Source organism: Miniopterus natalensis, chromosome 2 (assembly GCF_054644295.1).
Source record: "Miniopterus natalensis isolate mMinNat1 chromosome 2, mMinNat1.hap1, whole genome shotgun sequence".
Taxonomy (NCBI): domain Eukaryota; kingdom Metazoa; phylum Chordata; class Mammalia; order Chiroptera; family Miniopteridae; genus Miniopterus; species Miniopterus natalensis.
The window spans coordinates 14,973,761-14,995,628 of record NC_142082.1 but is presented as its reverse complement, the minus strand read 5'-3'; the positions used below and the strand labels follow the sequence as shown (position 1 = coordinate 14,995,628).

At 41.9% G+C, this 21,868-nt stretch overlaps 2 protein-coding genes across 2 annotated transcripts; one reads left to right on the top strand and one right to left on the bottom strand.

The window, feature by feature from the left end:
* Nucleotides 1–572: 572 nt before the first annotated feature.
* Nucleotides 573–7,151, top strand: MBOAT4 (membrane bound ghrelin O-acyltransferase MBOAT4). Its single transcript, XM_016209068.2, has 3 exons — nucleotides 573–1,353; nucleotides 3,160–3,384; nucleotides 5,435–7,151. Exons 1-3 carry the CDS (start codon nucleotides 1,235–1,237, stop codon nucleotides 6,396–6,398), a joined length of 1,308 nt encoding a protein of 435 aa, XP_016064554.2. The 5' UTR covers nucleotides 573–1,234; the 3' UTR covers nucleotides 6,399–7,151.
* Nucleotides 7,152–8,891: 1,740 nt separating this feature from the next.
* LEPROTL1 (leptin receptor overlapping transcript like 1) lies at nucleotides 8,892–19,973 on the bottom strand. The gene is made up of 4 exons (XM_087814145.1): nucleotides 19,843–19,973; nucleotides 14,372–14,447; nucleotides 11,971–12,157; nucleotides 8,892–11,135 (listed from the first exon to the last, which is right to left on the bottom strand). The coding sequence occupies exons 1-4, from the start codon at nucleotides 19,856–19,858 to the stop codon at nucleotides 11,019–11,021; spliced, it is 396 nt and encodes a 131-aa protein (XP_087670271.1). The 5' UTR covers nucleotides 19,859–19,973; the 3' UTR covers nucleotides 8,892–11,018.
* Between the last annotated feature and the right edge of the window lie 1,895 nt (nucleotides 19,974–21,868).

The window sequence follows — 21,868 nt, the reverse complement described above, 5'->3', positions numbered from 1 at the left end:
AGTCCTTTTGACCTTTTAAGTCTCAGATGTCACATACTCAGTGTATCAGTTTTTTCATTACAGTTGGTATCAGTGAAGTGGGATTTTCTAGGATGGCCCTGGCTCATGGAAATGTGGTTTGGGAAGAGAAAGTATAAAAGGATGGGGGATGAGGAACCTTTGATCCCCAGTGGCTACTGTCAACCGATGGTAGTTGATGTCAATTCAGCGCCAACAGGAACCCCCAATTTGGCGTGTGGTGAGGAAGGAAACTTCCTACAGCTCCATGGTAACACAGCATGGCTATAAAAACAGCACTGCGGTGGAAGGCTTGCTCCAGTGAGCCCTCCTCCGTGTTTCAGCTCTGGCCAGGAAAAGTCTTCAGTGAAAAATAAGATCCTGGAGCCTCAGGGGAGCTGACTTATATAGACAGAAGTCCCCGCCTCTGGTTCGTGATTGGTCGTAACAGACCCACTCTGATTGGTCAGGGCTGTGCAGGTCTGATTAGATGGGGAAAGCCTCAGTCCTATTGGTTGAAACAGGACTCCAGGAATTCCTTTTAAGGGCTGGCTCAGATGGCAGAAACACAGGGCAGGCAGGTTAGAGGCTTCTCTGCCTTTTTAATTTTAACAAGTATTTACTGAGTACATAGTATGTGCCTAGCACTGTTCTATGTGCTGGGAATACAGCAATAGAGCTCACATTTGTAGCAGGTGGACAGGCAATAAACTAAATGAGAAATAGATTTATAAGAGGTAGTGACATACTATGAAAAAAAAAATAGCATAAGGACAGTGGGGGTTGGGAGGAGGGGTCGTCTTACTCTTTGAGAACCCACCTCTCTTCCTCATGCTCATGTTCTCATTCCCCCTCTCCCAGTCTGCGGATTTGTCTGTCCACAACTGGAAAATAAGATTTTTCTTTAACTTAGTGAGGAAAATATGATAGGCAGATGGCTGGAAAGACAAATACTGTGGAATGTAAACTAAACAAAACCAGGACTTGTCAAAGCAGTGTTTTTAGTACACATTATTAAGTAATATAACCCCAAATATGTTTTGGTTTCTATAGTGAAGTTCCCTTTATCAGAAAGCCAACTTTAATGCTGCTATCGCCGGTGCTTTTGTTTGCCTTTTGCTCACCCAGGTCTTGCCAAACCTTATAAAAAGATCAAAGAGTCTTTTTGAGGATTCTGCTGCAGGAAGGCAGCAGTGAAGGACTCTGGAAAGGACAGTATCTTTTGTGCCAGTTCATAATGGGTTGGCTTCAGCTGTTTTTCCTCCACCCTGTCTCACTTTACCAAGGTGCTGCTTTTCCTTTTGCACTTCTGTTCAATTATCTCTGCAATATGGATTCATTTTCCACTCATGCCAGGTAGGTTTGATGGCTGATTTTGTTTGTATATCTATGAATGTTATATAGTTGGTCAAAAAGCACAGATTGGAGTGCAGATGTGAAGATTTTTAAGTTGTCACTGCCAATCGATGTTATGCTCTCCCATCGATGTCTCTGTCTCTCCTCCCTTCCTTTCTCTCTAAAAATCAATAAAAAATCTTAAAAAATAAAACAAGATTGCTGGCTTTGGAGTCAGCCTAGTGCAAGTTGTCCCCCTCACTTTCTGAGTGTCCTTGTGTGTGTGAATAAACTCTCTTGAGTTTATCTGTAAAATGGAAATAATAGCACCTATCTCATGGAGTTAGTTTACGGATTAAATAAAGATATTTCTTATAAGGGGGTAATTAGCACTATGCCATTAGCACCATGCCTAGAATAAGCACTGAAAAAGTCATGCATCCTACATTGTACATGTATAGACATTTTAATGTTTGCAGGTCCCCAGGGCAGCTGCCTCTGGGTAGAGCGTTGCTTCAGGCTTCCACTTCTGCTCTGTAAGGATAAGCATTCCCGTTTTCCTATGGCCGGCAAGTGAAGGCTTGGACAATAGAGTTAATAGGGGTGGTTTTGGGGAAGAGTCAGCCCAACACAGGCTCAAAGAGAAGCACAGAAATGGTTCAGGGCCTGTGTAATAGAGCTGCTCATACTGAGGTAACTGCCAGTCTCCCTCCAGAAAGAAGTTTTCACCACGGTGTGCACATCACTGTGCCACGGTGCCAGGGTGTGTGCCCTGTGACATAGAGAAAACATAAACCTCTTTGATTCAGTTTCTCTGTCTTGACTAGTCAGTCACTGTTTTGCACCTTTTCTGACCTCTTTGTTCAGATGTATTAATTTGGCACTGGTTAAAAACAAACAAGCCTCCCTATACTGTGAAGTCTCCCGGGCCTGCGGATCCTCAGGGCATCTACTGGCTTCTGAGGGAGGCATGCTCCACAACCACCTAGTTGATGTGGGCGTTTACAATGTTAAAAACACTTGCTGATGATATCTTAAAGTTGCAGTAGAGAGGATTAAGGGCAGATATAAAGATTTATCTGATTGAGTTTTCAAACACTTATCAAAGGAAGGCAATGAGTCTTTCCTCTCCCTCTCTCTCTCCCTGAAACAGCTCAGATTTCCTCAAGGCTGGACAGTTGTTGCGAGGATGACTGCCTTCACTTTGCCTTGTCTGATCATCTTCAGAGTCCGCTTGTACCCCCGCACATACTTCCCACTTTTCATAACCAGCTGGAGCCTAGAGTTGATCGACTCCAATGACTTTGTCTTCTTCTTTGGGGCCACCATCTTCCTGCCTTAGGTGCGGGACGGCCCCCAACCAACCACAGCTGCCAAGATGGCTGGGGAGTGAGAAAGGAAGACCAATTTGTACTTTTTGATGAGACGATGTCTAGAGAGATTTCCCAGACCCTCAACACCAGGTTGACCTCACTTTCATACCACTAGATTTTGATGTCCCTAGTAGGAAACTTTCTGGACCTGTCACCCACAGGATTGTTAGGGGCAGGTGTTGTTCCTACTTAAATGACAAAGATCAAAGAGAGGCTCCCAGGACCACTAAGGCAGGAATCAGGATTTGTCTCTGGAGGTGATTGTTCACAAATTGACTCTGGCTCTTTCTCCCATGGTTCTTTCCTTCAGAACCAAAGGAAGTTGGGGAGTGATAACAGTATGACTTCCTTAGGTGTTCTGAGGTCTCCTGCAATTGGGGTACCCAGAGTGGCATCTGAAGTGACTTGTTGCACTGTTCTCGGCCAGCCTCAGAGCTTGCCCTTTTTCTTTCAGGCACCTCTTTCTCCTGGCTGGAGGGGGCACCCTGGCCCTGGCCGCCATGGGCCGCTTTGCTGTGCTTGTTCTCATGCCTGCTCTGTGTGCCGTGGTTCTGATCTACTCACTCAGCCCACAGGAGGTCCACAGGTGGACTTTCTTCTTTCAGATGAGCTGGCAGACACTATGTCACCTGGGTCTGCACTATACTGAGTATTACCTGCAGGAGCCTCCTTCCACAAGGTAAAGAAGTTCATCCAATTGGTGGTTCTGAGCCGACCAAGGGTTTGTTTGCACTGGTGAGAGCTGGGAGTGGTGAGAACTGGGTATTGAATTTGAATCCAAATTGTTCCATATTTGAGCAGTATCACCTTGACCAAGTCATTTAACCTCTCCCGGCCTCAGTTTCTTTTTCTGAAAAAATGTGTGTGTGGTAGGGGGTGGAGGTATAACAATACCTATCTTCCAAGACTCATGTTAGAGATGGTGAATTAAATGCCATTATATGACTCCTAATAACTACCATGTGTTACCTACGGAGCACAGCCTGCTTGGAAGTGACTAAGCAGTTTGCTCACCTCGAGTGGGTGATTTAGACACAACAGCCAGCAGCCTGCCCTCCCCTTTAGCAGGACAGGGAAGGTATAAATTCACTGTAAGCCTTTGCTGCCTTCCCATGGCACTTGCTATGCAAGAGTTGTACTGTCTTTGAGACTCAGCTGTCCCATCTTCCCAGAAGGAAAGCCGCCCAATCTAGGAAAGAAAAAAATCAGGTGCTAATTACAGCCTAGAGAAATGTGTTCATGAGTCAGTGATATCACCAAGATTAGGGGGAAACATATGTCTGTGATCTTGAGGCCTATGTTTCAGGCTCTGTCACAATCAATATGGGTCCAGGGTCACTGAGAGAACTGGGGCTTTGACCTGTCAAGGTGGGTCACCTCTCTGATTCCAGCCTGCCATCGATTCACTCACTTTGCCATCCCTACCAAACCCAGAATCCTTTTCTCGTTTTGTGAAAGCTTCAGCGTTTGCTTCTCTGAAGAAAAGGCAAGATGGCAGATGGGTGGGGTGTGGGGGATACTGCCGGGGACGTGATGGGTTAGGATTTCAGCGGGAGGAACAAGGTGAGCAGGATCTGGCTGCACGGAAGGAAGGCTGAGCCTGAGCTGAAATGGGAAGATGGACTAGTTTGTTCTATCATAACCAAGTTCCACAGACCAGGTGGCTTAAACAACAGAAATTTATTTCCTCTGGAGGCTGGAAATCCAAGATCAAGGTGTTGGTAGGTTCAGCTTCTTCTGAGGGCTACTCCTTGGCTTGTAGATGGTCATCTTCTCCGTGTCTTCACATGGTCTTCCCTGTGTCTGTGTCCTAATCTCTTCATACAAGGGTGCCAGTCATATTGGATTAGGGCCCACCCTAATGACCTCATTTTAACTTAATTACCTCTTTAAATACCCTGTCTCCAAATACTGTCAGATTCTGAGGTGCCTGGGGTTGAGACTTCAACTTACGAATTTCTAGGGGACACATTCAGCCCTTAACTGAAGGTGAGTAAACGGGCTGGTGGCATTTGGAGGCTACTTGGCTTACTGTTAAGATAAGGCAAATGAGGTCAGGTGTCCTTAAATCCTAAGACACAAAGATAGAAACAGCCATGACTGGGAAACACTATTTTCTCTCCATAGGATAGCATTCCTAATTGTAGAGCATGTCACTGTAATTTTAATTTTTCCACAAGTCTTGCCAGTGGGACCTTCTCTACTTGGTGCTGGCAAAGGAGGGGCAGTTTAGGTGATTGGTTAATAACACATATCCACTGCTGACGACTCAGTGCACACTGAACCTCTAGCTTGATTCACCACTGTTGCTCAGCACAAATCCCTAACAAAAATCAGGAACTGGTTCATTTTTAAAATCTTCAACTTCCTATAATCTCTTTACTACTAACTTTTTGTTTCTTCTATGGAAAATCTCTCCCAGGTCCCTGATCCTAATCTTCATAAGCCATTCTTAGAAATATTATAATCAATATCTCCCCACAATATTCTTTGTCATTCTTTTATTTGCTTCTCTAATGATAAATTTCCCCATTTATCTTTTGATCCTGCCTAGGGTAGCCTGTGGTTCTGAATTACCCAAGAGTCTTTGTGGGGGCATTCCAAGCCATGAGATTGGTCTTAATTGTTCAAACCCCCCCCCCCCATTTGCCGTGGGGTCATGTGTGAGGGACTGCGATGGGATAAAATAAATATGAAATGTTTTTTAAATTAAAAAAAATATCTTTCAGGTTCTGCATCACTCTTTCTTCCCTCATGCTCTTGACCCAGAGGGTCACATCCCTCTCTCTGGACATTTGTGATGGGAAAGTGGAAGCAGCATCAGAAGGCATCAGGAGCAGGAGCTCTTTGTCTGAGCATCTGTGTAAGGCGCTGCCCTATTTCAGCTACTTGCTGTTTTTTCCTGCTCTCCTAGGAGGCCCTCTGTGTTCTTTCCAGAGATTTCAGGCTCGTGTTCAAGGGTCCAGCTCTGTGTGTCCCAGGCACTCTTTCTGGGCTCTAACTTGGAGGGGTCTGCAGATTCTGGGACTGGAGTGCCTAACAGTGGTCATGAGGGGGTTGGTGAATGGAGGAGCGGGACTGGCCGACTGCTGTCAGCTCCAGTGCATCTATGTCATGTGGTCCACAGCTGGGCTCTTCAAACTCACCTACTACTCCCACTGGCTCCTGGATGACTCCCTCCTCTATGCAGCAGGCTTTGGATCTGAGTTTGGTGAGAGCCCTGGCCAGGAGGGATACATCCCTGATGGGGACATTTGGACACTGGAAACAACCCACAGGATATCTGTGTTCACGAGAAAGTGGAACCAAAGCACAGCTCAGTGGCTCAGGCGCCTCATATTCCAACAAGGCAGGACCTGGCCATTGTTGCAGACATTTGCCTTCTCCGCCTGGTGGCATGGACTCCACCCAGGACAGGTATTTGGTTTCCTTTGCTGGGCTGTGATGGTGGAAGCTGACTACCTTATTCACACCTTTGCCAAATTGTTTATCAGATCCTGGCTGCTGCGGCTACTCTATAGAACTCTCACCTGGGCCCACACCCAGCTCATCATTGCCTATATAATGCTGGCCGTGGAGGTCAGGAGCCTCTCCTCTCTCTGGTTGCTATGCAATTCTTATAACAGTGTCTTTCCTATGTTGTACTGTATTTTGCTTTTCCTATTAGCAAAGAGAAAGCATAAAGTTTACTGATATCTTTCCCAGCCTTCATCTTATACATCCATGAAACAGAATTTAGAAAGTGCCAGATGGCTGTTGTTGCCAATATTTGAACTCTTTCATAGTAAATTAAAAAATATATATATTGGATGAATATTGCTTGAAAGGGGAAAGGATAGTCTTAACAATAAACAGTGATGGAAGTGAATATTCATGTGGAAAAAAAATGAACCTAAACTCTTATTTCATACCACACACAAATATAACTTGAAATGAATCATAGTCCTTAATAAGAGGTAAGACTATAAAACTTCTAGAAGGAAACAGAAGGAAAATCTTCATCTTAGAGGTAGTCAAGGAATCCTTAAACTCAGAAAAAAGCAGCAACCATTTTTAAAAGAAAAAGTGATAACTGATTTCTCAAAATAAAAATTTTTGCTTTTTAAAAGACATTACAAAAGCAAAACACAAACTTCAGAAGTAAAATAACATAATACATATAATCTGACACAGGACTTTACAACTCAGTAATAAGAGCCCATACAATAAAAATGTGCAAAAAATTTGAACAGACTTCACAAAAGAATACACTTCACTTTTTAGCTGTTATAAGTTTTCATGTACAAGCTTTTATATGGATATTTTCAGAGTGTTGGGTATACACTAGGAGTGAAATTGCTGGGTCATATGGTAACTATGTTTAACTTTTTGAGGAACTGCAAAAGGTTTTTCACAGCAGCTGAACCATTTCAAATCCCCACTAGTAATGTATGAAGCTTCCAATTTTCCTGCATCCTTGCCAACTTATCTTTTCCATTCTAGCCATCCTAGGGGGTGTGAAGTGGCATCTCATTATGGTTTGCATTTGGATTTCCCTAATGTTGAGCATCTTTTCACGTGCTTACTGGCATTTATATCTTCTTTGGAGAAATGGCTATTTGGGTGCTTTACCCATTTCTTAACTGGGTTGTCTTTCCACTGTTATTTATGTATTTTGGATACTTAATCCTTATCAAATATATAACTTGCAACTACCTTCTATTCTGTAGGTTGTCTTTTCACTTTCTTGAGTGTCCTTTAAAGCACACAAGGTTTATATTTTTGATGAAGCACAATTTATATATTTTTTCTTTGGTTGCTTGTGACATCTAAGAAACCATTGCCTATCCAAGGTCATGAAGATTTACACTTACATAAATCTCAGATTTTCATAGTTTAGCTCTTATATGTAGGTCTATGATCCATTTTGAGTTAATTTTTGAATACAGAGTGAGGTAAGGGTCCAATTTCAATCTTTTGCATGTAGATATCCAGTTGTCTCAGCACCATCTGCTGAAAGCATTATTCTTTCCCCATGGAGCTGTCTTGGCACCTAAAGTTGATTTTTTTTTTAAAAGTAAGAACAACAACAAAATCATGGGAATGCTTGGGGGAACAAAAGTTAAGCAGATCTCCACTAGAAGTGCCCCATACCTGTAACCCAGAGGTCAAGAAAGCACTGCTCTCCCCCCCCCCCCCCCAAAAAAAGAAAGCACTGCCCAAGTCACAAACCTCCTGTGTCTGGTTAAAAGCAGTGGAATGCAGCATCTTGTCTGCCTCTGAAAAAACTCACATCTGCCAAAGCCTGCATACCACTGCTGGCAGACGGTGAACATTTGCTTTCGTTCAGGTTTCCAATTAGCAAATGTTAGTTCTTTCCTGAGAATGACAGAAAATTAGGAGACTTGTACTAGAATAAGAGCTTCCTAGTCTTAACTGAGAAAAAGGACAGTACAGGTTTATATGGAAATGTGAATTTGCGTGTCCCACTAATTTTAAACATCATAAAGCATCCTGAGATCTAATGTGATGTGTTAACTGAAAGTTATATGAAACTTATGAATCTAGTCACATTTTATGTAAATATTATAGTTACTCTAGAAATCTGGATTATTTTAACAACGCACTCAAAATCATATTAGAGTAGACACTAAGAACCTATAGCCTGAACTTTATAAAGTATATGAGACTATAATTAGGATAATTTGGGACAAGATTCATGTTTGACAAAAGAGAATAGTACTTTTCTCTGTTCACTTTGTACCGCATAGATTTTTTCACTTTTAACTGTCTGAAATGTTTACTAAAAGCAAAATACTCTAATAATAAATGGTAATAAAGACATTAAAACATGCAGTCATAAAAATGTTCCTGAAAATTTAAGACCAAGTACAACCTTGACTTTAGATTATCAGTCATCTTTTTACATCAAAACCTTCTATGGCTGTTTTTGTAAAAGGTTGGGTAAAAATTCTACTTCCCCAGATCATACCAACTCTTTCACTAACAGCTCAAAATCATAGAATAGGGCTCATTTTAATATTTATTACTATGGTTTCAATTTTATTTTTGAAGTGAAACTTCTGAAAGTCTAATGTTATTAACTGTCATACTTGCTTTATATCACACTATTAAAATGGATAATGCACTTCAGAAACTGAAGTGTGCAGTACATTTTCATTTCAAAAACACCCACAAACTAACAAAGATATTTAAAATCTTTATTGTTTCACCATCAAAAGTTTTCTTTCCATAGAAGAATGGCAATGAAGTCTCAGTGCATATTCTATGGAAAATCCATACCTCAAGTAACTAGCCTAGAAATCAAAGACAGCACTATGCCAAGTTAGTGTGCAAGATCACAGACACGATGCTGCCAATGCAGTTAGTACACAGAAAGAATATGCAGCCGTTGGAAGAAGTCTATGGCCAAGGGAATAAAACAGTCGCAGTGTACTGCACTGACATTCTAGAACAGAAAACGGGGAAGGACCAGAGAATGCACTTCCTGCCAAAAAAATCAAGTAGCTAACAGGCACTGAGTTCCCAGCAGTTCCACCAGCTAACGCATGTGAACCTGTACCACCTTCTTCAAGTCTACAGCATTCTAACACTGCAAGCTGTTCTCAGCCTAATGTGTAAATGGGACAACCACATGCAGATTGCTCATCCTGCTTCCCATCTCACAGCTGAAAGTAACCACTTGAGTTGCGCTATAAAATCCATGGCCTTTAGGCATCTTTAGTAAAAAGATGACCAAACCCCAAATTGTTCCCATTTTCTTGAGAAATAAGCTTTATAAAATAACAAAAGATAGCTGTCATGAGGACTGTTTTGTCTGAAGGCAAAACAATTTTTTATGGAAATATACCAAATAAATATACAAACGAATGTCCTTTCATAACTAGCTCCTGAAAGAAGTACTGATAATTGGGAGCTGCAAATAACCACTATAATCTGATCATGCCTGGTTACTGGGAATTTTGGGGTCAGGTTTGTGTCTGAAGCTGCTGTAGAGCTGGATTTGGCTACTCTGCATTAATTCATGCAATAAATGCCATTTAAAAGGAAACAGCAGCTCTATCATGATAAAATAAAAACGAAAACAATTGAGAGGTATACAGGAATCTTGCCTTAAATAGTTTTAAATTACATATGATATAACATTAGAGAATAAGAACTACAATTACCATGGTCTAAATCTTAAATTGTTAATGCATGAATTATCTGCAAGGCTAACAAGTCACTTGTTAATCATGTCAAGGCCTGTGGGGCAGGAGCCACTCTGAATGTATGGTATAGCAATTACTTTCCAGGTGAGTTAAATACCACTAATTTGAAGTGTTATTAAATTATATTTGAGAAGTTATTTTACTTAATATATACACTGTATAAAATAAGTTAAAAGGAGGAAACGGTAAGGTTTTCTGTATATATGATGCAAACATATAACTTTCCATTATCAGTAGTAGTTCCACGAATGTCCATTTTACCCATAGTAAAACATGAAAGGCTGACAGATCAAAAATTTCCCTTATAAATAGAAATAAAATTTCAACATCACTTCCTCCCACAATGCAACTCTTTAACTATAATAAACATAAATAAAAACCATATCTCAAAAATCTGTTTTTACACCCTTACCTTAAAGTTTAACAAAAATTCTTCAAACAATCGAGAAGAAAAGCTCTCCTTTGTAGCAATTCCATAAAATAATTTTCAATTCACAAAACACCTGCTTACTGGCAAAACCAGCACAGGCATTAATACTCGGCCCTTCTGAGGTATAAATGCAGCTATATTTGCACTGAGTATATAGTTTATAAGGTATGCCAAGAGTCTGAATGTTTGCATAAAATTGGGAGTGATGTCATCCTGACTGATTGAAAACTTACTTTTATAACTTTTTGTAATAATGAAGGTTAAATAATTTTAAGAGAAAAGATATACTTTAGCCCAATAATAGCCAGCAGAAATCTAATTCCTAACCAATGTGAATGGTTATTACATTTAAAAAATGTTTAACACTGCATATTGATTTTTTAAAAAAAAGGTGAAGGGAAACACATAAATATTTAAATTCAGCAGGACACCACAAAAAGCATACTATAGATAAGTGTGAAATCAGTCAAGCTTTTCCAAAAGAGAAAATCCTTTTAATCCTTTAGCAAGTCTCTGTGAAAATAGTATGCTTACAATAAAAGTGAGAAGGGAGCACGTAGAATACCCCCAAGAGGCTTGCTATACCATTCAGCATCGCTGCCCCATCTCCTGTGTGCACAGACGGCCAACAAATGACGAGAAGTCCATTTGACAATAGTTCAGTAATTTCTTTCACCACTGCTGCCAGCTGAAGTCGTCATTGCTTCCAAAGACCAAGAAAAAGCCCAGTATAGTTGCAAAGATGACTGTGTTTCCTGTGAGAACAAGTGCACAAGCTCCCCATGCAATCTATGGAAATAAGGTATAGACATTGAGTTAACAGAAATACAAAAACAAAAAGAAAATGAAAAGCAAACCAAGGCTCTAATCATAAGCCAATCATCACCTAAAATACCACTGAACACCTAGCAGTACTTCTATATCACTGTTTGTATTTACCTCTAGTTCCCTTAAAAAGACGAAGTCATGGAAAAATGATGATTAACTATTCAAAAGCAAGCTTGATTCTGGGCTAGGAGAAGGAAGCATAGAATTCTACAATTTTCTGTTTGTAAAGAAATTTGCTCCAACTCTTTGTAAATCTAAAATTCTATCTAGAGAGCAGATTAATTTGAAAGCATCAGAGGTACAAACACACATGTATGTTCTTTTAAGGGGGCAGGAGCAGACATTGCCTTCTCCACATGGAAGGGGGAGCCGTCCTGTCTTCCATCTTCTCTACTTCCCCAGAGATAAATGAGTGAAGCTATGACTGGGGAATCTGGGAGGAAGAACTGAGTACACGTAACCCAGCCTTCTCCTCTCTTATACCGTCTCACCTGCAAAGATCACAAGATCTCCCTGGGTCTTCCATGTTTCAAGCTGTGCAGGGCGGGCCTGTGGTTGCTCAGCACCAGGTTGATTAGCTGTTGCACCCAATTCTGACAGCAGAGTATCAGTAAGTCAACTGTGCTGCAGATCTGAGCCATGCTCTCCAACATCATTTTTATCAGTTAACAAAAATAGAAGTATCTCTATCTGTGAGGTTCCCATGTCTCTCTTTTTCATGTCATTTTAACAAAAATGTTTTTAACAAAGAGTTTTGGAGAAAAACTTGACATTACTGAAGAATGCATTCACTTACCAGGTGTGCTCTGGCAAATACAATAGGGAGTCCAAAAGCTGAGACCACAATGCCTGTTGTAAGGAATATGGCGAGTTCCTTGCAAGCGTTGCTCATAGCGTCTGTATCATCCACGAGTCTTCTTGCTATGCAGTACGGCACAGGCGAAAGGATGTAAAAAAACAGAACAAAGAGGGGCCAGTATTTGCTAGAAAAAGAAAAAGAAGTGAATGTAGTTTTGCTGTCTATGTCATCTTCCTACACATAAAATATGCTTTTTAAAAATATGGACCAAAGGAATACTGCAATGTACAAAACACGATACAGCTTAAACATAAGCTATAACCTGACACTCAAAAGAGGAACATTTCGAGTCACAGCATGCCTAATGTCAGTTATGATACAATTAGTAAAATATTTCTTATATGAAAAGAAAATGCTTTATAAATGGTAACAGTTGGAACCAAGGCCCAAAATTTAAAATATTTTTCATCTTAGGTTATAAATAAAGAGGCATATGAAAAATGGGAATGTTATCACAGCGGTTTTTAAAATTAAAAATTCATGCCCTTGACTTCAATATCCTGCCTTAGCATAAAGCTGGAACACCTCCAAACTTTTCTAAGGTCACTAGGAACTCTCAAAATACTGAAATCAAAATAGAGAAAATGAACTGGAAGTAATATTGAAAACTTTCAGCCAGAATATAGAATTTATTACAATAAAAATAGATGGCTATTAGTCTACAGTCTGGCTACTGTATTGCTATTTCCTGGTTATGGTATTATAACTACAGTTGTGTAAGACAGCACAGAGGGGGATGCTGTGAAGGGCAGAGAGGACTGCTCTGTACTATTTTTGCAAATTCCTGAGAGTCCATAATTATTTCAAAATAGTAAGTTAAAATAACATACACATCGGAGTGACGATTTGTTCATACTTACAGGCTTATGATAAGCAAAGATGTATGTATGTTTTTACTAAAAATCTTTTCTGAAATATTTTGAGAATAGAAAAAATTACAAATGGACATATGCTTACGAAAAAAATTCAAACAATACAAAAGCACAAAAAGTGAACACTCAAAGTTGTTCCCATCTCCCCTGCTTTTTCTTTCCTACTCTCCTATTGAACTTCTTGTGGATCCTTCAGTATTTCCACATAAATAAACTTAAAAATATGAATGAGCCCTGGCCGGGTGGCTCAGTTAATTGGAGCATAGTCCAGTACACCAAAAGGTTTCGGGTTCAATTTCCCATCAGGGCACATACCTAGGTTTTGGATTTGATCCCAGGTCAGGACCTATTGGGGAGGCAACCAATCAATGTTTCTCTTGAATCGATGTTTCTCTCTCTCTCTCTTTTTCTCTCATCTCCTCTCTCTAAAATCAATGAACGCATTCTCAGGTGAGGATGGGAAAAAGGAAAAAAAAAATGAATGAATCACTGCATTTTTTCATTTAACAATATGTTTTAAACTTTACATATCAGCAATTACAGTTCTTCCTCATTCTTTTTAGGCCGCTTCATATTTCCATTGATTGGATGTGCCACAATTTAACTTTTTTTTTTTTTTTTTGATAGACACTTAGGATGCTTCCAGCTATTTGTGTTCTTACAAACAAGGTTGCCATGAACAATCCATACTCTCCTCCAACTTCTCCCCCAACTACACATCTCTGCAAACATCCGTTAAGGAGATCTGTGTGAGAAATTCTAAGAAGTGGGAGGGTGAGTTCAAAGTATACATTTTGAGAGCTGAAAAACTGGCCTCCAAAAAGACTGCTCTTATTTATTTATACTTCCATTCATAGTATACAACAATGCCAGTGTGCCTATATCTTTTATTTTTACCAATGAATTTAATTTGAGTAAGGCTGAGTGTATTTTCATGGGCTTATAAGCAATTTGCAGTTCTTTTACATATTTGTTGAAAATATGCTTTCACTTTCCATACCTGTTTCAATTTTCTATTAAGTTGCCTATATCTTTCTTAGTAATTTTTTAAAGTTCTCTCTATCCTAGGGAAAGTAATTGCTTACATAACTTTTCTCCTTAGTTAATTGTCCCTTGACACTGCTTATGGTATTAAAAAGGCATTTTTAATTTTCTTGTATGTAATTTTATCAGTAGGTCCTCAAAAGTGCGCAATAGTGCTGGGCTACTGTGTTGCTATCTTGCAGTTACAGATTTAGCAGTAGTCTAGGAGCAGTAGTCTAGGAGTAATAGCCACGTCTTTTTTGCATCTTGGTGTCCTAAAATATTTACAAACAAATTTTAAGTGAAGCATTTTAAAAAAGGTTTGTCCCTGGTAAATGAATATTTCTTAGGATTACTTCTACAGTAGTAAAAAAAATTATTAAAGCTTTAAAAGTAGAAAAACTTTATCCTTATATACACAAAAAGACAAAAATTTTACATACTTGTATATTGGAAGGGCACATCCAAGCATCAAAAACATCAGCCCAATCGCTCCTCCAAAGGACAAACTAATCAAAGCTGCAAAGTAAATAAAAAGTCAAGTAGAAATATTAATTAAACTAAATTAATATTTCAGTCTGAAAATTACTTGTAATCCCAGAAGCAAAAAAATACACAAAAAACAAATGCATTAAAAGTGAGTTACCTTTCAAAATGTGTTGCCTAGTCTCAGAATAAGTCTTCTGTAGCATCTTCAAGGCAAATGAAGCAATATTGATTTTCAAAGCCCTGACCTATTGCTAGCACACCACTGCATTCCCTAATTACTGGTTCCATTCTCAATCTGCACAATCAATGCTCTTCCAGACATTAGGATTATATTTACTCCACAGATCATTACAGTTTTGAAAAGCAGTATGTGGAGAAACTGCACTGTCAGCTTTACTGGACTTAAGAAGCCTTACCCTTGGGAAAATCTCTCCAGCTCAGACTTTGCTTTTTATACATACTGTACCCCCAATGTGCACAAAACTGGTAAGAAAAAGTGTCCAAGGCTATCTGTGGTTAATAATTTTAATCAATTTTGTTACATATCTTTAAATAATTGGGAAAGCTAGCTGGTTTCCTCCCCTAATCTCCTACACGTTAGAAAATGCAGGATAATGGGTACATCCTTCTCTGGTATCACTATTTTAAGACATTAAATAGATGCATTCTATTTAATAGATGCATTCTACAGGTGAAACAGTTTCTAAAGTTACACACACACACACCTATCCAAAGCGGTGTATTTTACAAAGGGTGTTCACATATATCAGTGAACAGAAACAATTTTCTTGAATAGGTATAGTTAATCTATGGCCTAGAATTAAGCAAAGAAATAAATGATTTATTTTGAGTTCTATATAACTCATATTTCTGCAAGCACATGCTTAAAAGAATCACATGTCCTCTTTCTAGTGATGTAGTTAAAATTCCAAAGATTTGTACAAAGGTCTAAAGTTATCAAGACAAAAATTGAACATATACAAACCAAAATTAATAGTAAAGGAGTTAAATATTGCCAAGTACTACTGATATACTTCTCTGAATTAAAGTGGGCAAAATCAAGGAAACCCACTGACATGGTAGCCTGGTAGATTTAGTTTTCATTTAGATCACTAATGTAGGTCCTGTCAACCCTAAACACATTTACTCAGTCCTTAGTGCCATAATATTTTCAGTTACAGAAAGAAAAAAAAATATGTGCACTTTTATTTTACAGCAAATGAGGAAGCTCACAAGGGAATGCAATGTAAATGATTAGGAAAATACCGAGTTTACCATCAGCTTTGGTCAGTTCAACATAGGGCCTCATAATCTGCCATTTACTTCCCCTGACACATCAATCACAGCAGGCTACCTACCCTTGCCCTCTGCCCTCCAGTGACACTGGCCCTCTTTCCTTTTCTGGAAATCAGCAGGTCCCCTCATCTATGTGGTCATAGCACAAGCTATCTCTTCTACGTCAAACACTTCTTCATTCATTTTATTCAAAAAATATTTACCAAGCACCAAATACTTAATAGGAGCTGGGGATATGTTAATAAGCAAGGTAAGGCCCTTTCACACTCAGGGAGCTTGCACTCTTGTCCTCCTACTACTCCTTTCCTCTTTCCTCCAAGGTAATTTCTATTCTTCCTTCAGATCTCAGCTCAATCATTTCTTCCTCTGTAAAGTTTTTCCAAACCTCCTGACTAGAACAATTCCCCTATTATATTCATTCAACAAATATCTATTGAGCACCTAATGTGTGTCACATCTTGATTCTGAAAGTAGAGCAATGAAAAAAAATCAAAGCTCTTGCCCTGGCCAGTGTGGCTCGGCTGTTTGGAGCATCGTCTGGTGCACCAAAAGGTGGTGGGTTTGATTCCCAGTCAGAGCAGATGCCCAGGTTGCGGTTTTGATCCCCAGTTGGGGCACGTGCAAGAGGCAGCCAACTGATATCTCTCCGCTCTCTCTCCCCCTTCCTGTCTCTAAAATCATTAAAAAAAAAAATCAAAGCTCTTACTCTCATAAAGCTTACATTCTAGCGGGAGAATAAAGTGATTTTTAAAAAGTCATCAAATAAACGTCAAGTGCTATGAAAAAAAATCAGGTAGAGTAAGGGGAAGGAGTGCTATTCTGGACACAGTGGCCTGGGTAGGCATCTCTGATGAGGTGACATCTGAGCAGAGATCTAAATGAAATGAGAAACTGGGCGATGTGGATATCTGGGGGAGCATTCCAAGCAGAGGGATGTGCATGTGCAGAGGCTCTCCTTACACTGTACAGTTATTACAGCTGTAATTTACATTGATTTGTATTTGTCTTTCCTTTTAAACTGCTCCACAACAGAAAACGTTTTCTGTTGATGCTACGCCCAGCTCTTAACACTTAAAAAATATCTGTAGAATTACCGAAAGGAACGAAAGGGATGGAGGGAATGGGCGAGGAGCAGAGGGGGGAAGAGGGAGGAGCAGGAGGAAAGGAGAGGGTGGGGAGGGAAGGGGAAGATAGTGTGCCTGATATAGCAGAGCAGATACAGCTCTTAACTGAAAGTCAGGAAATGCTGGGTCCTATTTCCCACCAGCTGGCTGTCTAAATACAGTGATTATATCTGAGTGTCAGTTCTTTCTTCTATGAGAGTTGGGCTAGATCTGAAATGCAAATAATTCTCTGAACTCGAAAGATATGTTATAAGAAATGCTGAAGAAGTAAAAAACCATCTCTACTTTTTTTAATGTAGTTGCCAAACAGCTAAGTTCACCACTATAAATACTATATAGTAACACCTTATTTATTCAGAAGCCAGTGTACCCAGAATATAGCTTAGAATCCTGGAGAAAACAAAGGTCACTAAAAAGACAAAATGTATGTCACAAAATCCATACACTAAAGCTAACATTCTTTATAAACAGACCCTTAGGCTCTTATTCAGAGGTTACTTTTTCATATTTTGTAATACAATTATTGTGTGTGAATTTCAGCAGAATAAAAAATTTTTAAAGAATCATCTATGCTCATATATATGTATATGTATATGTTTTCAATAGCAATTCATGTACCCCATATTAAAACAAATGAGAAGGATAAGGTAGAATTGCATATAAGCAAGATCTGCTCTCTGACAGGAGGGAGAAGACTGCCAAAAAAATTTAAATCAGGCAGAAAAATTCTCCAAAAGCATACCAGTTTTCGGCAATCTTGACCAAGAGGCAAGTGGCGTTAGGACTAGGTCTCTGAGGGTAACTCTGTTCTGTGACAGAGAACAATTATTTGTTTTTTGTTTTTTTTAAATCTTTATGATTTCAGAGAGGGGGAGGGAGAGGGAGAGCTAGAAACATCAATGATGAGAGAGTCATTGATCAGCTACCTCCTGCACACCCCCAACTGGGGATGGAGCCTGCAACCTGGGCATGTGCCCTGACTAGGAACTGAACCATTATCTTCTGGATCACAGGTTGATGCTCAACAGCTGAGCCACACCGGCTGGGCCCAATTATTTATGCTCTTATCATCAAAAAAGAAAGTCTAAATTCTTTGAGTACACTCTTAAAAAGTTAATGAAAGACAATGTCTTAAAAAAAAAATCAAGGAACTAAAATAAGATTCAGGTATCATAAAATAATTTTATGTGACATGTCATCTCCCAGTCATACTAGATAAATGCCAAAGGGGTTAAAGAAAATTGCTCAAAAGTGTTGCCAAAACTTGTAGTTTCTCCAGTCTTATGAAATCAGCAACTAGGCTGATTTATATACAAATTTCATCATTTGTGTATAAATGGATGTCCTAGATGACATCAACAAGACAAGAATTTATACTGTGATTGAGTGATGCAACATTTGGAAGCAAAACTTTGATGAGTCTGGTTTCTCTTCCCAAAGCCTCTATGCTAGGGATGGAACAGCCCAATTATCTAAACTCTCTAGAGACAGGGTGCTGATTCTGTGATTACAAAGAAATTAGAGCAGGAGAGGGCAGCAGTTCCCCAACCTAGGTGTTACCAGAAAACCCAATATATAACAAAGTAACAGGCAAGTGGCTCAAGAAATAAGTAATGGGCTCCAATTATAGCAACACTCCTCCTTAATAGGCCAACAGGAAGAAAATATCCTGATAAACAATCAGAAGATCTCACTGAAACCAAAAAGTGTTAAGTGCAATTCCATTTGACTTTCACCTAGTTAATATTTACCTAGGTTTACAGGAAGAAATTACAGTTATTTTAAGAAAGAAACTCATGCATTAACGAGTTCCCTGAAGAAATGGGGAAGAACAGGGAACCTGGCATCATCCTAAAAACCACAGCATTCTACCATAACTGCCTTTCACACAAGGATTTAAAAAGGTCTATTATGGTTCAAAAGGAGATTATAAAGGCTTTCAGTTGCTCAGATGACAAGGTTTTATACGGGAAACAAAATGTTTTCAGAAATTAAAAATAAACATGAAACAGTAAAAAAATGTGACTCTGGGAAAGAAGCTCAAAAGTTGCCCTTAAAGGAAATCAAATACACAGAAAAAACACCGCTTTCAAAGTTCTTCACTTCCTACTTTGCAGCCCCTTTCTTTTACAAAGCCGCTGGTCAGGAAATCAATGAAGTTCACTGTCAAGTTGAAAACACTATTAATGGTATCTGCTTCTAATCACACTAATAAAACTGCTAATTGGAAAGAATGCAACATTCCTATTTCTAAAGAAAATATACGATCAAACGACTAATTTTCCATTACGCTTTAACACTATTTCATCTTTTAAAAACCCAACGAAGTGAAAAAGTCTCAACGTGCAAGTGTGGAGAGGGCACAGAGAAGAGGAGTCGCCTACAGGGTCTAGCCTATGGCACAAAGACCACAAATCAAAATGCATCAGTTTCAGGGGTGTGGGGAGCTTCGAGCACCGGGCCTGAGAGTGGATGCGATCGCCGAGGTTTCGGAAGGAACCGTCCTGACCCTTCCAGGACGTTCCTGGGCGACTCGGTTCGGCTCGGCGCCCAAAGATCGCACTTGTGCATTTAAGTGAGAAATGACACTGATTTTCCGTAACTGGCGTCTCCAGCGGTCTCAGCCCCCTCAAACCCACACTCTGCCCTCCTCTAACTCGGGTGCAAACTCCTGCAAAACGAGTTGCTGCGGGACTTTTAACAGATCGCGGACCACTTCGTTCTTTGTACGAGGGGCGATGCCTGGGGAGAGGGCGAGGTTGCGGAGATCAGCTGCAAGTGGGGGCTGACGGGGAAGCCAGAGTCCCGGCCGCCGGCTCAGGGACGGCGCCGCGCCCACCTACGCTCCCAGGCTGCGAGGGCGGAGGCGGGGGTCCGGGGTTGGCCACCGGCGCAGGGGCCCCGCGGCGCGCGCTCGGGCCGGGGCGGGGGCGTGCGGGGCCCGCGTGGGACCCCCTCCCCCTCGCTCCGGGCGGCCATTCAGTCGTCCAGCGTCCCAGGCCCACCTTTGATGCCGGCCATGGCGGTGACGTCGCTCCTGGCTCCGGGACCCGAGGCGTCGTCGTCGTCGGCGGCGGCGGCCGGGAGACCAGAGACGCGCGGTGGCGGCGACGCGGAGACAGGAGACGCGCGGCGGCGGCGGCCAGACAACACCCGGAAGTGCGCGACGCAGCACTTCCGCCGGCGGCTGGCGCTCGCGCGGGGGCGCGGGGGGCGCGGGGAGGTGCGGGGGCGCGCAGGCTTGGGACTGTGGGCCGATCCCGTCCTTCTCGGCTCGGCGCCTCCGCAGACCGCCGGCCTCCGAGGCTCCCCCCAGCCCCGCTTCCGGGGCGGGTGGGCCCGGCCCCCAGCTGTTCTCGGGTGGGCGGAAGCTCCGTCCCGAAGCGCCTCTCGGGCGCCCCGCGACCTTCCACGTTCTTTGGTGAGGGGGGGAGCGCCAGTGGCCGCGGACCCTTGCAGGTCGCGGCACGGTGGCGCTGAGGGAGGACGTGGTCCTCGGAGCGCGCCCCTGCCGTCGCCCGCAGCCCCGCGGTGGAGAGCAGCCGGCCGGTAGGCGCTCGGCGCCGCGCTGCCGACGCACAGCGCGGGCTCCGGTGAGACCCGGCTCCGGAGGCAGGGGCGGCGCGACCCCAGAAGGGCGGGTTTCACACCGGCCGGCCTCTCGGTCTGTGAGAACCGCTGGTTATTTTGGGGCAGTAATAGGGCTAGGAAAAAAGGAGAAAGCAGAGGTACAACACATTCATTTAAGTCCTCGTGGAAGTTTATTGAACGTTTTGCTGTGTGTGGGGAACAGGACGAGGCCCTGAAGTTAGCGAAGCTGGGTACGGTTTCTGCCCTCCAGAAGCTCAAAGCTCCGTGAGAGAGACCGACACAGAAAAGCGAGAGGTTGCAACTGATCATTGGTAGGAAGATGGGTCAATAGTCTGTGAAAGCCTTCTACTTAGATTTGTCAGAAGATTTCCCCAGGGGAGGGGCGACGGAGGGGTGAAGCGAGTGTTAGTGGAGGAGAGGGAAAGGCATGCGCTGGGAAGGATTGTGTTTGCCGAGGGGGCGGGGGCGAGCTTGGCCTGCGGAGAGGAGCGGCCAGTGGGGTTGCTGGGGCTTGGGGCGCAGTGTGGTTGTACAGCAGGGTCCTTTAGAAGCCCCCCCCCCCGTTGAGCAGTGGTACCGCTCAGAAAAAAAGAGGTGGGTGACGTAAGATTTGAGTTTAAATCTTTTCCGTCGTCAAACTAAGATAAACTGGCCTAGAGGACCGTGTTGAACGAAGGGCGAGAAGAGGTTTTCCAGCATGCCTCAAGAGGAGCGCTGCAGGCGCCGTCTGCCCTGCTTCCCGCCACTGCTCCGCGGGGGAGCTTTTAAAAAATACACGTTTTACCCGGCGTGGCTCAGCGGTTGAGCGTCGGCCTAGGATCCTGGGGATCGGGGTTCAATTCCCGGTCAGGGCACATGCCTGGGTTGCAGGCTCGATCCCCAGTCCGGGTGCGCAGGAGACAGCCGATCAATGACTCTCTCATCATGGATGTTTCTCTCTCTCTCCCTCTCCCTTCCTCTCTCTGAAATCAATAAAAATATATTTTAAAAAAATAAAAATAAAAGGTCACTTTTTGAAGCGTAGTGCCCTAAATAAACCTAAAAGTGTCCTGTGGAGGAGAATTTCTTTTCTTTTTTTCTTTTTGTTTAAAATATTACAGATGTCCTTTTTTCTCCCCAATGACCCGTTCCGCCCCGTCCCACCTCCCTCCCCAGTCCCTTACCACACCTTGTCCTTGTCCTGGGGTTGTGCATATATGCATATAAATTCTTTGGTTACTCTCTCCCCCTCCACCCACCCGCCCTCCTCCATCCCTCTGACATTAGTCTGATCCATGCTTACATGTCCTTGAATCTATTCTGTTCAACAGTTTATTAGGTTCTTTAGATTCCACGCATAAGTGAGGTCATGTGATGTTTGTCTTTCTCTCTCTGGCTTATTTCACTTAGCATAATGTTCTCCAGGTCCATCCATACTGTCCCAAAGGGTAAAAGGACTTT